General features: G+C 36.2%; 1 protein-coding gene across 1 annotated transcript in view; it reads right to left on the bottom strand.

The window, feature by feature from the left end:
• Nucleotides 1-15842, bottom strand: part of PRKX (protein kinase cAMP-dependent X-linked catalytic subunit) — a gene marked incomplete at its 5' end in the record, with an annotated part of 55705 nt that overhangs the window by 15763 nt on the left and 24100 nt on the right. Inside the window, 3 exons of the mRNA XM_083884698.1 lie at nt 3438-3557; nt 10202-10465; nt 14546-14714. Coding sequence (XP_083740824.1) covers nt 3438-3557; nt 10202-10465; nt 14546-14714 — 553 coding nt within the window. The remainder of the gene's footprint in view (nt 1-3437; nt 3558-10201; nt 10466-14545; nt 14715-15842) is intronic.

The following is a 15842-nucleotide window of genomic DNA, read 5'->3' as shown; positions in this document are numbered from 1 at the left end:
AGCTGGTGTTATTAATTTGTTAAGATTTCTTCTCACCCTTGCTTCTCCCTCTTCCTTCTCCTTTCTCTATCTTGCTATGTTAAACCTAAACAGGACCTTGTCTTAAACCTAGTTTGTGCAGAAGAATTCCATGGGCCTCCAGAGATTAAGTTAGGGAAATAAGACACTGTAAAACAGGATGGTGTGGGTTTGTTTGCTTGTTTTAAGAGAGGCCCTTTCCTTACACTCACACTTACCAATTCTTTTCAATTGCTTTTGGGCTTCAGAGAGACTAACTTCAGGAAATAACTATCAAATGTCAAACGTTAATTTACTTGCAGACAATAATTCAGTCTTGAAGTCAGGTTATGTTCACCTTCAAAATATTTTCAGATTTCTTAAATCTTCTTTGAATTTTGATGGATAAAGTTAACTAGGACTGTTTCTGTAATAAAAGCCTTGATAGTAGATATCTAGCTAGATCTTGAGTTGGTGAGGAGAAGTGCTTCAAAACACTATTACCAAGAACAGCAAAAAAATTGATAAAATGCTAAAACATGACAACCTTCCCATCTAAAGGAAACACATACAAGCCATAATCCTTGCTCTCCTTTAATCCTCTAAAAAAAAAAAATCCTAATAAAGTGGTATCTATCTATACCCCCAATCTTAAAAAAACCCAAAACACCCCCCGCCCCCCGCCCTGCCCCGGCCCAAAATCCACCCCAAACCTCTAAAAAAACCATAGAAAATCAGACACAGTAGACAGCTGCTCTGTTAATCAGCCTGTATAAAACCTCACTTGACTTTCAGGAAAGTGCAAGCTATCTCTATTGGTTAAAAGTCTCTAAATGCCAAAGTGTTCATATAAGCCATCTCCCTCCCATACCCCCACCCTGAAACCCAGGTCTCATCCCTTGAGCCAGACAGTGTCATGACGCAGAAGATTCTACATTGAAACAATGGCAGCTGCTCCCTTTTTTTAAGGCCAATATATACCAGTCATATTTCAGTAGAATATACAGCAGTCATACTTCAGCACCCTGCAGTCTTGAGATCTCAATGACTCCAAATAGCTTGGTTGATTGCCACCTGTAGTCAATATGTCAACTTTGTAAACCATGTTTCTACTAGTGGTCTAGTGGAGAGAGTGCTATCAACATCTCTGTAAGGCATGAAAATAAAAAAGGCCCACTATCCACTAACACTGCGACCACACAGACCTAACCGAGAGTGGTCCCACTGAAACCCGTGGCAGGAAGGTAAATCACAGCTGGGTGACTGCAGCACCTACACTCATATTACAGCCCAGACACTTTTATCTACAGTCTTCCTGCTGTCTAGGACTAAGATTAGTGGCAACAAGCTTGCTGGGAAATCTCTTTTTTTCTTTCTGAGAATCTTTCATCTCTCTGAGGATTCTTTTGACCAGCTTGGACTGCTCACCTTGCCAGAAGCAATGGAAGAAAGGTGAAGCCTGTTCTTTGTACAGATCAGCCTACATAAATAACAATTTCATATTAGACCAGTCAGCCAAGCCTGCCTGGGTCAAACAAGCCTGCCTGGGTGAGCCAGCAATTATTATATATTTTTATTGCTTTTCTGTCAACAAATTGCTGTGAGAGTCAACGTCAATGTATACGCAAGCCTTCAGGACACTAAAAAAGCAAGCAGTGGATAGCAATGCTGGGCTGGGTAAAGTTGCTATTGGGTGAACTTCACAGCAGTACATGCAGTGGATTAGAGCTCTGGAGTGACCACCCATCTATCAGGGAAACTACCTGCTTAGGCAAATTTATGAGCTTGTCCAAACACTGGAACAGTCACCAAAATCACTTTGAAATGACAGTACTGCACAGAGAAGAGGATGAATAAATCCAAGCAAGGACACTTCGTTCTGACCATTCTACAAGGCTGCAGATTTATAAGTGATGTCTTAAGCTTTAGCTTTCATATTTGCAAATTCTGTGCTGCCTAGGGATGTAGTTCTGAGCCTCATATTAAGTGCCAGTAAGCTCTCCTCACAGGGTAGGTAGACAAAACAAATCCTTTTCCTGCTGACAACCAAGGACAACTTTCTGCCCAAGAGCAGAGACAATGGTGGAGTGAAGGGAGGAACAAGAAGGGTGAGACATCACAAACTGAAGCTGTAATTGGACAATTAAACCTCAATATGCAAATAGAGCAAAACTTATAAAGATGTAAGATCTCGTGACCAGTCAGCCATTTTTGTGACTATTCGTAGTGGACCCTGGGTGCAGCTTTGGTCAGGCTCCCATCCTGCCCAAAGGTGGATTCTGAAGGTCTTTCAATAAATATCTACTTTATTCTCTAGTTCTGTCCAGTCTCTGTTTCAGGTCAACCTTACAAGGCATCAAAAGGAAAGACCACAGAGGACACCTGACAAACCTGGGGACCAAGAAGGTGCAGAGCACACTGAGCCAGGTACCAGGAGGAAGCTCTAAGAACTATGAAATCAAACCGATAAATATACTATGTTTCTCAGAAGCTATGAAAGCCTTGCTCTCATCTGCATTGTCTTATAGCACCCAACACAAAAAAAGCCAATCACTTTCAAAAATCCAAATCTTTTTTGAAGTACCCTCAAACAACACAGCCAAGACAAAAAAAAAAAAAAAGGAAAACCATGCACACAAGCTCAATTTCACATTCTACAAAATCAGTTATTTTAATGAAAAGAAAAATTACTTTTTGAAATCAGAGCAAATGGAGACAATAACTTTTATCTTTTTAAGTAACATTAACAATAACTTTTTAAGTAACATTAACAAGTAATGAACAATTCATTATATGAATGCCAGAAATTTTCTTCAGTTTGAATTTGTATCTTCTGAAAACATTGCTTATCAAACAAATTCCAAAACACCAAAAGTAGCATTTGAGCCAACTGATTTCAAACAGACTTATAAAGCTTTTCCCTGCTCTTCTTCCTCTGGTTTAAAGAAAACCAGTGCTCAGTTGTAATACAAACTGTATTAATAAAAGTCTTCCTATTTGCCACTGTGAAATTTTACAGACCAAAGCTCCCACCATAACTAGGATTTTCCTATGTTGGAAATTAATTACAGAAGTAGTCCTGTTATTTATCCTTATATATAAAGAATCCTGTGAATAAAAATCTAAATGTTGGCAAAACCTGCTTTTCCAAAACATGTAAGGAAAAGAGAAGCTGTTAAAAAAATCCTAAGTAAAGAAAAAACAAAAAAAACCCAACCCAAAACAAGAACAAAACCCAACAAACTCAAACCCCTAAAACATTCTCAAAACAATATATGTTCTTTTGTAAAACTTCCCAATTCCTTTCTTCAGAGGCAGAAATTAAACTGGTATATCAATATTAAATGTAGCCCAAATCTGTTAATCCAAATATTGTAAACAGAACTAGCAAATAATTCTGTATTACATAATACTGCTGTGATATAGTAATCATCACTTACCCTGACAACATCTCAAATATAAGAATTCCTAGGGCCCACCAATCCACAGCTCTTCCGTGGCCTTTACTTTGTATAACTTCTGGTGCAAGGTACTCAGGAGTGCCACAGAGAGTCCACGTTCTGGTTATAAAAGAAGGAAAAAACAAAAACCAACAAAACAAACAACAAAAGCAGATCAAAGTGGAACTGAAATAACAGTAATAGGAAAAACCAAACACACGCATAAGAAGTACCCAACACACACCTATGTATTTACTGTACAAAGGAACAGAGAAATAAGAAAGGCCTCTCTACAAGATCTAAACAGACTGCTTTGATGATGATGTCCAATTCTCCTGGAACAGAGATATATGCAAATAAGAAACTTCCTGACTCAGAAAATATCTGTGCACTGAGTTTCTCAGCTGGTGCTGTGTTACTCTACCCATTAGCCTATACAATGTTTTGAATTATTAACAGTATTTTTCACTCTGTAAGCTGCAGACCCTGGGAGTTCACAGACAGACAAGCCCAGCAGAAGACAAGCTTAATGGCCTTTTCCAGAAAAACAAAGTTTCATTTAGAGAAAAAATAAGGGGAAGGAGGGAGTTTTTAAAAGATGCAGTAGTTTAAATCAGTAAACAGTTGCACATACATTAAGATTTTTTTTACAATCTAAAAATAGTATTGAAATCTAACTTGTCATCATTTCCACAATATTCATTAAAAGGGAAACATTTTGTATTTTTAGTTATTTAAAATATTTACAAGGTGTAGTTAAGCAAGTGTGAGATAAGTAGGCAATACTTTTTGTGATATTTTTTAAAGTAAATTTTAGTCATAGCTTTCTATGGAAAGGTTAGAATAAAACTGTTATATTACTAACTAATTGAAGCTCAAATTCTATAAAGACACGAAACAAATTGAAGCTAGGCAGTTAAGTTTACAAACATCAAATTACATTTAGAAAAAAAAAATATTCTGAAATAATTTCTTCCAGAAATGTGAATTTTCTTTGTAAAAATGCCCATGTAGAATTTGCCTGGCTTCACTCCCTTGACTTAAGTTTAAATGCACACTTGAGACAAAAATGTGCTCTCATTTTGAATAAATTACACTTCCCCAGCAGCAAGTCAGAAGATGAAACCTTGAAAATGTGCTCTCCAGTTCAAGAGAAATTGAAATCACAGCACAGAGTAACATGTATCACATGTTAAAAGGAGTTCTAGTAAAATATGACAAAGAATATAGTCACAAATGGTCACTGCACATGACTTGCACCAAAAAGGATCTCAGTGTTTGTGAGAGGACGAATTTTCTCCAGTCAAACTGGTAACACACTCCTCGACAAATGCATTAAGACGAACAGCAATTCACCTTTAGAAGTAACACTAATTTAACTTCTTTTTTTCTGAGAATGCAGGGAAGGCAAATGTTCCATCCTACCCTGTGCTGACGTGGCCTCACCCTGAGGTCTTGTGTGCAGTTTTGGGCACCACAATGTACAAAGAACATTCAGCTACTAGAGAGTGTTCCAAGGAAGGCAATGAGGATGGTGAAGGGTCTGGAGGGGAACCTTATGAGGAGTGGCTGAGAGTACTTGGTCTGTTCAGACTGGAGGAGGCTGCCTCATTGTAGTCTTCAACATCCTCACAAGGGGAAGCAGAGGGACAGGCACTTATCTTTTCAATCTTGTGACCAGTGAGAGGACACAAAGAAATGTCATGAAGCTGAGTCGGGATGTTTAGGTTGGATATCAGGAAAATACTTGGTTCTTCACTTAGAGGGTGATTGAGCACTAGAACAGGCTCCCCAGTGAAGTGATTACAGCACCAAGTCTGAGAAAGTTCAAAAAGTGCTTGGAAAACGCTCTCAGGTACATGGTGTGACTCCTGGGGATGTCCTGGGCCAGGCCAGGAGGCGGATTTGATGATTCTGATGGGTCCCTTCCAACTCAGCATATTCTGTGATTCTTTGAAATATTTTAAAGGGAACTTTTGGGATACTTTTTTTCTGGTTGGTTGTTTTTTTAAGCCTTAGCATTGATACATAAAAAAAAAAGATAAAGGAAGAGAAGCCATACAGTCAGTTAAGGCTTTAAATGAAGAATTATGACTTGAATTTCTTTAAGCTTCAGTTTACTAACTATGGCAAAACCCAAATTACTCCACCTAAACTATCAGAATTATTGGCACACTTTGCATCCAATGTGCTACAAGGTTCTTGAAACTACATTCCTAAGTGAAAAGAATATATCATTAATTTTTATCATGAATTTATCTAAAAAATATAAACTCTTCTTGTCCAAATCAAGCATACTGAATTTTTACATACAGTGCTGCTTTACACTACTGCCATCTAGCAGCTACCTAGATCAGGACTATGGAATTAGGAATAACAGCAAAACTCTGTCATCTTTTAAAATGAAGTATTTCTCTCTCACACAAATTTAAAAAGCTGTATCCATCATTTGACTCAATCATACTGATTTAGGCAGCCACGCCAATGAAGCAGCTGACTGTTCTACTGTGTTTTTATTCAAGTAAGAAGCTGTGAATTAAGGCCAATGTAACTTCAAGTCTCTTAGTTGCACTAGGAAATCAAATTTATTATCACCACATTAACTACTTCCTTAGTTTCAATCAAGAAATGTATGTTTACTAATTACACAAAAACTTGAAAGAAGCTCACATTCTTCTTTACGATGAGTATTTGTACCATAAGATCATGACCTGTGTTTCCTCTTTTCTTGGTCATGAAACAGACTATTCAGTATTTTGGTAAACAAATCAAATAGATGTTACAAAAATATAATATTTAAACTATTTTTAATCATTACTATTTTATGACTACTGCATATTCATCTGAAATTACAGATAACTTTTTTGAAGGTAAATTACAATCCAAAAAAAATAAGAACAGACTGTTCCCTTCAAACTGCTACAAAATATTCACTGTTCTGAAATTTCAAGATAAAAGCTGAAATACTGTTAAGTGCTAATTGATAAGGTTGAATTTAAAACATGAAATAAAGAATTTACTTGGGTTACAAAAGTGAACTACAAAGTAATTTTGTGAAACTTTTGAAGAGTATTGTGTGAAGAAGCTCAGTCTCTATGGTTAATGTGTTTTAGCCTTCTACACCATTCAGCATCCATCTCTGGAGTACCTGACAAGCTCTTTGCATACAAGCCACATTACCAACGTTTGTTTTGGTATTCTGGCAGTTACTCTGTAATTTTATTTAACAAAGATTGCTTTGTATCCAATTGACAAAAATTTGTTCTGCAAGACATTCTAGCTTGCTTCTACAGTGACGAAGGGAAGACTTTGCAAACTAGACTTACTGTGTCTTACTAAGTCTTTCTCTCTTCAATCCACTGTGTACAACAACCATGAGATACATCCAGCTTAAGCAACAGTGCAGAACTACCCCCAATATGTTTAAGATTAATCACTTCTCAAGTTTCCGGAATGACTCACAGGTAAATTTCTCTTTTAGGAATGTAAACTGAATCAACTAAAATTAACAGTGAATAACATTCCAGGGGAAAAAAAAATAAATCACTCAAGTCTTAATTTTACCTAAAACGTTTATAACTTTGAGTGAAATCTGTTCATAAAACCCCATAGAATTCCATGCAGATTAGTTTTGTGTTTCTCTGAAAGAACATGGAAATTAAACCTTGACTGCCCAAAAAATCCCAAAAAACCCCAAACACCCAAACCAAAAAAACTCAACCAAAAACCACACGAAAAAAAAAACCAGAACAGAAAAAAATTTCAATACAAATACCATACTCAAAAAGTGGTATACGCTTTTCAAAAAGAGTAAGGTCTACAAATGTAACAGATGTAAACTGTTGTAAACTTCAAAGAAAATCCTTTTTACAGCCTTCAGGTAACAGTAATTTATAAAAACCCCCTCCCCAACTTTCTTCTTGACATTGCCCTTTTTTAAAAGTAGTGGCACATCTATTTTATATGAATGTACTTACAAGAAACTGAAAAGGTTATTAAGTCTTCAGTTAAGCAACATCAAGGTGGAAAAGAGAAGAAATAAACAGCAGCTGAGGCAAAGACACACTGTTTTGGAGAAAAATTTAGAATTTTTAAACGTACACTGAGTGAAAAGGGAGGAACAAGGATAAACAGAAGGACATACCCAACAAGGAACAGAAGGAGCAAAGAAAACCTCCTCTCTTTCCTCTGTCTCTAAAAAGAAAATATTAAGAGTCTTGCCCTTCAGAAAGTGAACTAATAAGAAGGTACAGGTGTGCGGGCTGCTTGCCACAGTGGGAACATGAGCTATGAGCCAGACACTCTTTCTGAAGGGCAGCTTTACTGTAGAGGGACATGGTGAATATTTCATCCCTTCATACATGGGTGTGGGAAGAAGGGAAAATGTCTACAGAAAAATCTCAATTAGGCAGCTACAGAATCATTCATGTGAAGTATAACATATCTGGAATGTGTAATTGTATCTGGAGTCTTCTGCACACTATGTTTTCATTTCGTTTACATATTATGACTTCTTCCTAGGAATGTCCTTGCTGATCCTGAGAGAAGGTTACCTCACAATGTTTGAAAACCATAAACACTTCATGTCTTCTTTTTGCCATTTATGTATGCGGTGTATACGCACACATCTATAGACTCACTGACACCCATACACATAAGATTCATGTGTACAGATATTTTCCATGCATAAAAATGACAAAATATCTCCAAGAATTTTGATAAAATAGGCTATGCCATAATGGAGTGCATTAGTGGATAAAGGGCTAACAACTGTGTATTTTTACAGTGACAAAAACAACATTGTGAAGATGACTTCAGCTAGTGGGGAGAATACTATGTAGTTTCAAAAAAATCCCAGTAACAAAAAACCTAAACCAGATTTGCATTGGTAACTACCTGTGCTCGAACTGATAATGTCCTTGCTCATTCCAATTTTATGTTCTGTATTTATGGTACCTGTTGTACATTTGAAGGTAAATCAGCTATGAATATAAAACTACTATAATCTTCTATGATTCAACACAAACTAATCAACTTCACTGCCCCCTAGGCAATATGGGAAATACAAACCAAATTAAAACCAGTAGTGAAAACTAAGCTTAATTTCCTAAAATATATTTGAACAAATTCACTCTTAGAGATTCATATTCCAGGTTGAAAAATATACTCTGATGTGAACTATCACCTTATTTAATGAAGGGTTACTTCTCTTGTGCCTTAAACCCACAGAGACACAATTACCACTAAGTGGCAGTATTGACATGCAAAGAGCAAGTTGTAAGTATTTGTAGTCTTATGAAGAGATTGTACTACTTTCTTACATGGAATTATGATACGTCCTCCTGCAAAAAGTGATTTTGCTTTAAAAACAAAGTATTAAAATGAAGGGCCAGCATTTGTAGGCCTTTTTGCTTGCCAGTGGAAACTGAATTCAGATACTCATAATAAAATTCTATGGTTTTAAAAGAGCTTTTCACACCTTAAAGGTGAATAGAACTTTCGATTCTATTTTGTGATTTGATTTGACTCATCTGACTGTTACTTCATTAAGCAGCTTTCTCAGATCCACTCTTGTTACTGGTAAGTAAAACTTCACAAAAGGAAGGCCTTGTAAAATCATAGCTCAGGCCTGTTACTCTGACTAAGTAGAAAAGGACTGTGGGAAAAGAGACTTTGCTTAATTAGGGGTAGAAAAGCAAGTTATGTAACCATTTTGCATTCACATCGTGGTGTATGGTGGTTGGTTGAACTACGTTTGTTATGATTTAAAACTATGTAACTGATAACTGGCTAACTGCTTAAAAGGCCTGGCTTTTGCAATAAAGTGGCTCTCCTCTGCACCTGCATAACTGTGGACCCTCACCCCCACACTCTCCTTGCAAATTGACCTTGTAGATCTCTCTTCACATACAGACCCATTGGTTGCAAAAGCAGCATCAAACAGAACAACAACCGAAGAGGATGAGCACCTACATAACACTGACCACCGCGCTGCCTCCGTCAGAACTATCAAATCCCATCTCCTTGCAGAGATGACTCAAAGGCATCAAATCAAGCCTTGTCACACCACTCTTCTGATAAAACAGGCTGGTTTTTACATCCCTTTTCTTGAATCCCAATGTTCTTGCTTACTCTTAAAAACGTGTATTATGGTCTTGGAGTAGTCCAAACAGAGAGAACAGAGAAATCACTGGGAAGGAGCTTCTGCACTATCAAAATTTTACATATGTAATTAAAACTACCAGTAATATAGAAACTAGATTTAAATAAATCAGTTTTGCTGAAGCTGGCCATATGGTTTCTATCTAGATTTTTGCAGTTTCATTTTAGCCACAGGCTAGTGAAAATGCTGTATCCAGTTATAAAATGTTATTCTCACACTTCAAAAATCTTTAAAAGGAAACTAGAAGAAAACATGAGTTACAAAACATACAGCAATTCAGTATGCATGGAGGACTAATTTACGTATCTTAGCATTTGCTTATATTACTTCCCTGAACTTCTTTATACATGATGACTGCTGAAAACTTAAATATACAAAACCAGCATATATAAAAGTATTTTTCTTTCATTGCTTATGTGTGATATTGCTCCTGGTTATACCTAAGGGGTAATACTGCTTTCCATACAGCCATTTTTTAAGGGATTTGACATGTGTGAACCACATGGAGTGTTAAATCAAATGCTGAGCACCTGCAATCAAACTTTTTTTTCCTAACTGTTTAGCATGCAAAATGTAATTACCAGAACAAAACCCCACTTACCTGTCCACAAGTTTTTTTGCAAATCCAAAATCAGTAAGCTTGATATGTCCTTCTTTGTCTAGTAATATATTTTCAGGTTTTAAGTCTCTGTAAACTATTTCTTTGGAGTGCAGGTATTCTATTGCACAAATAATTTCCGCGGAGTAAAACAGTCCTGTGCTGTTGTTGAAACGCCCCATGTTGCGCAGGTAACTAAAAAGTTCTCCTCCTGGCACATATTCCATTAACATGTATAAAAAACGTTCATCGTGGTTGGTCCAAAATCTGTAACAAAAGTAGTGTTTTACTGAACAAAGCAATGGTGCTTCTGATTTGCTCTACGAGTAAATGTCTGTAAAATGGCCTCTGCTGCCCCAACCATGTACATAGCTGATTTCTGATTCCTTGTCTGCAAATATTAAAGCCCCAAGAATCCAGGACTATGTAAGACATTCAAGTAGCCGCCTTAACCTACAATGTAAAACAGATAGTTGAGGATAAGTACAGCACAGGCCAAGAAAAAAAATTGATAGATTCTAGTTCATTGTACAAAACAGGTCTAAGCACCAAATAACTGACCTGATATAAAGACCAGACATTTTTATACACCTTACATTTTATATTATCAAGCATTACCAAAGTGATAGGCAGAATCTGCTTTTGTAAGGACTTTCATGACAATATGTTCAAAACCAGACACCAAAGAGTTGTCCTTCTCCTCACCTATGCCTTCTTCCCCAGAGACACACAATCCCAACTAAAGCATCAGATGACAATGCTTGCTCTTCTATGGCATCTTTCATAAAAGCAATAGAAAAGCAAAAATGACACCAAAACAAGATTCATTTCTGTACCCCAGAATTGATCTAAGGATAGGTACCTTCCATTCCTCAGACTGTCACCTTTAATTTAAGAGCTATTTCTGTGGTAGTAGAGTAACATAAAGAACAGGTAAAGAAGAAAGAAAATAATTATATGTGGCTTTAAAATGCTTCATTACAGAATACAGGAATCCTTTCTTCCACATTCCTCTGAGTTATGCTGTATTTCATTCTATCTACATTAAACAACTCACCACACCCCTAAATGTAGCTCAACAGTTAAGAAGAAAACAAGTATCTGGTAACATCTTGAAGAACACTACCACTTAAAACAAAGAACTATCCCTAATTCTATAATAAAAGATAGAGAACTCTGTATCCTTACTTATTTTACTGACAGGGTGATACAAGAACAGAAGCTACTTCAGCTTCTAGTCAGTGCTTCTGCAGTATCACAAGTACCTCGTGCTTAATCAGGGCATGGAGCCTCAGGAAAGATAAGCAGAAACTGAGCTCCCTAACACATGAATGACTTTTACTCAGGAAGATTTTATTTCTGACAGTGGCACCGAGGCAACCAAGAAAATAAGACAGACTAACAGACATCAGCTATAGCTCTTCCATTCCCTCAGTGATGGAGAAAGCAGAGCCCAGGCTTGTCTTCTGCTTTCAGGGAACTTCTTCCCTATCACAGTCATCAACATCATTAATTGGCTATTTATGATGTTCACAGTATCTTTATTGACTACACAAAAACCACTCTGAAAATGCAAACTGGGTCATTAGGAAAAGCTGTTCTTACAATAAACAATGAAAGAAGAGCAAAACGGGTGAAACAAAGCAAACCACACATTTATGGGAGAGAAAGAGCAAAATCTGACAATACAGAGGGGAAAAAATGGAGCATCTACATCATTAAGCACAGGATTTTTACTGGAATTAATTTCTGTGAAAACTGACTCTTAAAAGTGTATCTATCCACAGAAAAATGGATACATTATTTGGTATACATGAAAAAGAGCAAAATGAAGAATTTTGGTACTTGCAATTCAGCTTATTTTAAATGGTAATTACAATAAGAAGAGAAAAAAACCCACAGAAACTGTGATTAGAACAACATGTAGTGTCATTAACTCTACCATTCAGCTTTATTACATAAACTTTAGATGCCATTGTGAACTCTTACAGACAAACAACCTGTTTTAGCCTATACAACCACAGGACATAGTTGATGTTTATTAATTATTCTTCTTTTCAAAAAGATGTCAACATGACATCTCATTGTGAAGAGCTGCACCATAGTATGACACATTACTCAAACATGTCAGTAAAGACTTCCTAGGAATCTCCAGTGATCAGTTGTTGCAAAAGCACCTAAGAAGTATTTAGAAAAAAACTGTTTAAAAAATATGTAGATGAATAACTCCAGTGTCTACAGAAAAACAGTAGCTCCCTATATTTAGAATAGGTATTTCTCAAAAGTAACAGGAAAAGAAAAAAAAGAGAACTCTTTACATATAGGAAGACATATGGAATTTCTGAACACCAGAAATCAATTATGTGCAGCATTACTTTATAATTTTCCATCATAAAATCCTGAAATATTATGCTGCATTGACACTTATTCCCTGTTTTGCAACCAAAGGAGATTTACTATCAGTGTTAAAGATGGTGAAACTAACTGAAAACATAAAAAACTAGACCACGCAGATAACACGTTTTAAAGGCATTAAAGCTGAACTATATAATTTTTCCTGTTTTTGTTAAATACTTACAGTAACAATTAACAGAAAAAAACCCCACACATATATTGGGCTGGAGGTGGCTGAAAAAACCTTTTAGTCCCCCCAAAAGCTGCAGAAAGTGTTATTTGTCATACAGTCTAGTGATAATCATCCACAAAGGCTTGTTTAACCTAAAGCACATAAATGTTTTTGTGACCTAAGTTTTAACTACCTCACTTCAGCTACGTTGCTTGGAGTCTCCTCTGTCAAGGGAAAAAGGCACCACATGGACAATTACATGAGCATAGCTGATGTAATAGCTGTCTCACTGGACATTTCAACAGAAAAGGCAGAGCTCTACAAGATGTGAAGAATCTTCGCCTTGCATACAAAGTAAACTATTTGAATTGAATCCTTCAGCAACCTGAAAAATCTGATATTTTGTAAACAAGGTGTGAATGAAATCCAGGAGAACTCCCCTGCTTGGACTTTTGATCACTTCTGTATAAACATGAATCCTCCCATCCCTGTCTCTGACATCTCACCCAAATTTCTCTGCTCTTGCTATTCCTGACACACAGACCTACTGACATGGGGTTTGTTTGGGAGTTTGCTTTTTTGTTTTGGTAGGGTTTTCTTGTAAAGGATTTCCAGATGTACATAGATATTTATACAAAATGTTGTTCCCCTCATTCCCTCCATACTTCAACCAGTCTACCCAGATGTACTCGGCCTCTCCATCTTGCTTTCTTTCACGAATTTCAATCTCTACATATTCTAGAACTTGTCTTACTGATACTATGCCACACTCAGGATTTCTGAATACTAGCTGGAAACTGATAGCATCACAATGCTGGAAAAAGCCAACACCACACCAAGGGAAAAAGCCTCCGTCTGCAGAGCTCATTCCATCTTCTGAATGACTACCACGCTGTTGCTTTCTTCTTTTCCCTCTGACACTTCCTTAACTCTGGCAGGAAACTGCACTCTCTGCAGCTAGATTAACTAATTTTGTCTAATTTTATGTAAAACTGATTAAAGCAGGTAAATTGAAACAAATCTTGGTTAATAGTCAGCCATGTATCCATGCATGAGAAAATATAAATGGAAAATTAACCTGCAATTACCAGAGGTTTAGTTATCACATTAATAGATATGGACTCAGATACACAAGAAGTGCTGTGGTGCTGTGAACAGAACCTTCTCTCTTTAACAACAGGATCATTACAGTTACCTAAATTCCACTAAAAAATAGTATTGTTAATGAACTGTGTTGAAATCATGCTTCTCAATAGGTTCCATCACTTAACAAATACAGGAATACCAAAGTCCAAGAAGTGCTGCAGTTATTTAAACTCTTTAAAAATTAAGCTTGCAAAAGTATAGTTCACTTTAGTTTGTAAAAACTAGATATTTTAGTCTAGGAATATCTTTAGCTATTTACCAATATCTATAGCACATACATGTAGAAATACTTTCATCACCATTCTAACATCAAGAATCGTTCTTGAAATCATTTTGATGAGCCAATCCTAACTTCCTAACTTTTCCCCTCACTTCACAAAATGTTTCTTCCGCAGTGTGAAAAATAAGAGAGAGAAAGCACCTTATAATAAATTATTGTTTGAATGTTTAAATTATGCCTCTCTATTTAAAATTCTTGGTTATTCTAAAATACGTACTTCATTCCAAAGTCTATTTCAATCTAGATTACATACAAGAAATTGGTTAAGTACATTAGAACTAGCAATGAAACTCTGGAGTACTTTACTTGCACTTTCTGTATGACCGAAATGAATTAAAAAAATACAGCAACTTACAATCTGATCAAAAAAGGGTGGTTGACTTCTTTTAAGACAGACTTTTCATTGTGCACATGTTGCTCTTGCTTCAGTCGAATGACATCAGGAATGCTCATTACTTTCAGTGCAAAGTAACGCTTGGCCATTTTTTCCTTCACCAGATGAACACGTCCAAAGGTACCTGTGCCTGCAAAATTGGAGCAGAAACATCAGCTTACAGTAAAAAGGGAAAAAGAACAAAGATAATTTGCTAAACTAAAACCCACAGGAACCCCAATTATGCAGGTGTGAGATTATAAACTTAAATATGCATAGAGAGGTGAAGTGATTCAGTAGGATAAGGAAACAATGGGAAAAAATACATAAAATTTGCTAATCTTTCTAAAAATTAATACATTTTTAAAAATCTTCCTATAGTGCACAGTGTTATATCACTTCGAAACAGTAGCTGTCTGGCACCCCTATCTTATAGTTAATGTATTCCTTTTCCAATTCACTCTAAAAATGAAATAAAATAAAAACATATTGACTTTTAAATAATGCATTACCCATTTCTCTATTCAATAATCATTAAAGTTCCTCTTAATTGCATTGCACTCAAGACAATCATATATAACTGAACTGAGTATCTCTTTTTGTTTGAAATCAAAGTGAAAACTGGTACATTTAGCCAGATTGCTATTTATTGTGCAGCACAGTGTTACACATTTGAAGACGAACACACATTTCAGCTTATTGGGTGGTTGCTTATTGTTTTTCTGCTCATTAATCAAAGCCATGTAGGTTCCATTACAGCAGTAGACCAGGTATTTTTCAGACAGAAATATCTGCCACTATAAAGGACACTTGGCATTCAAACCAAGTGCCTAACTTGTGAAAGGTCACTCTCTCCAGAAAAGTCAAAAGCTTTGACTTCAGCTCACAATCACCCTCTTCTTAGCACATACCCCAGGAAAGGCAGCACACAACCTGTTACAGTATTATTAACTGGTTTGTTACCCAATTTCAGATTGTATTGATCAGTTATGAGCAATTTATAGCAAAGAATTTCCTAAGATTTGCAACAGGTACAGGGAAAGGAGAATGTATGTGAAAGGAAATACATTTCTGAGAGATAGGTAGGAGCAAGAAGCTAACAAATGAACTTCTAAAACTGCATTATTAGGGAGATGAGAAAAAACAAGGGAATTTTTGCCTCTGGTAGGTTCAATTTACATTTGAAATATTTCTTTTTTGTATGTGTATTCTCAGCTAAAAAAAATTATGCTATTTAACAGTTTTTCTTTCCAATCACTTAACATGTTATTTAAGACAT

This window comes from Zosterops lateralis, assembly GCF_965231275.1.
Source record: "Zosterops lateralis genome assembly, chromosome: 2".
Lineage (NCBI taxonomy): Eukaryota > Metazoa > Chordata > Aves > Passeriformes > Zosteropidae > Zosterops > Zosterops lateralis.
This window is presented reverse-complemented; position numbering and strand designations above follow the sequence as displayed.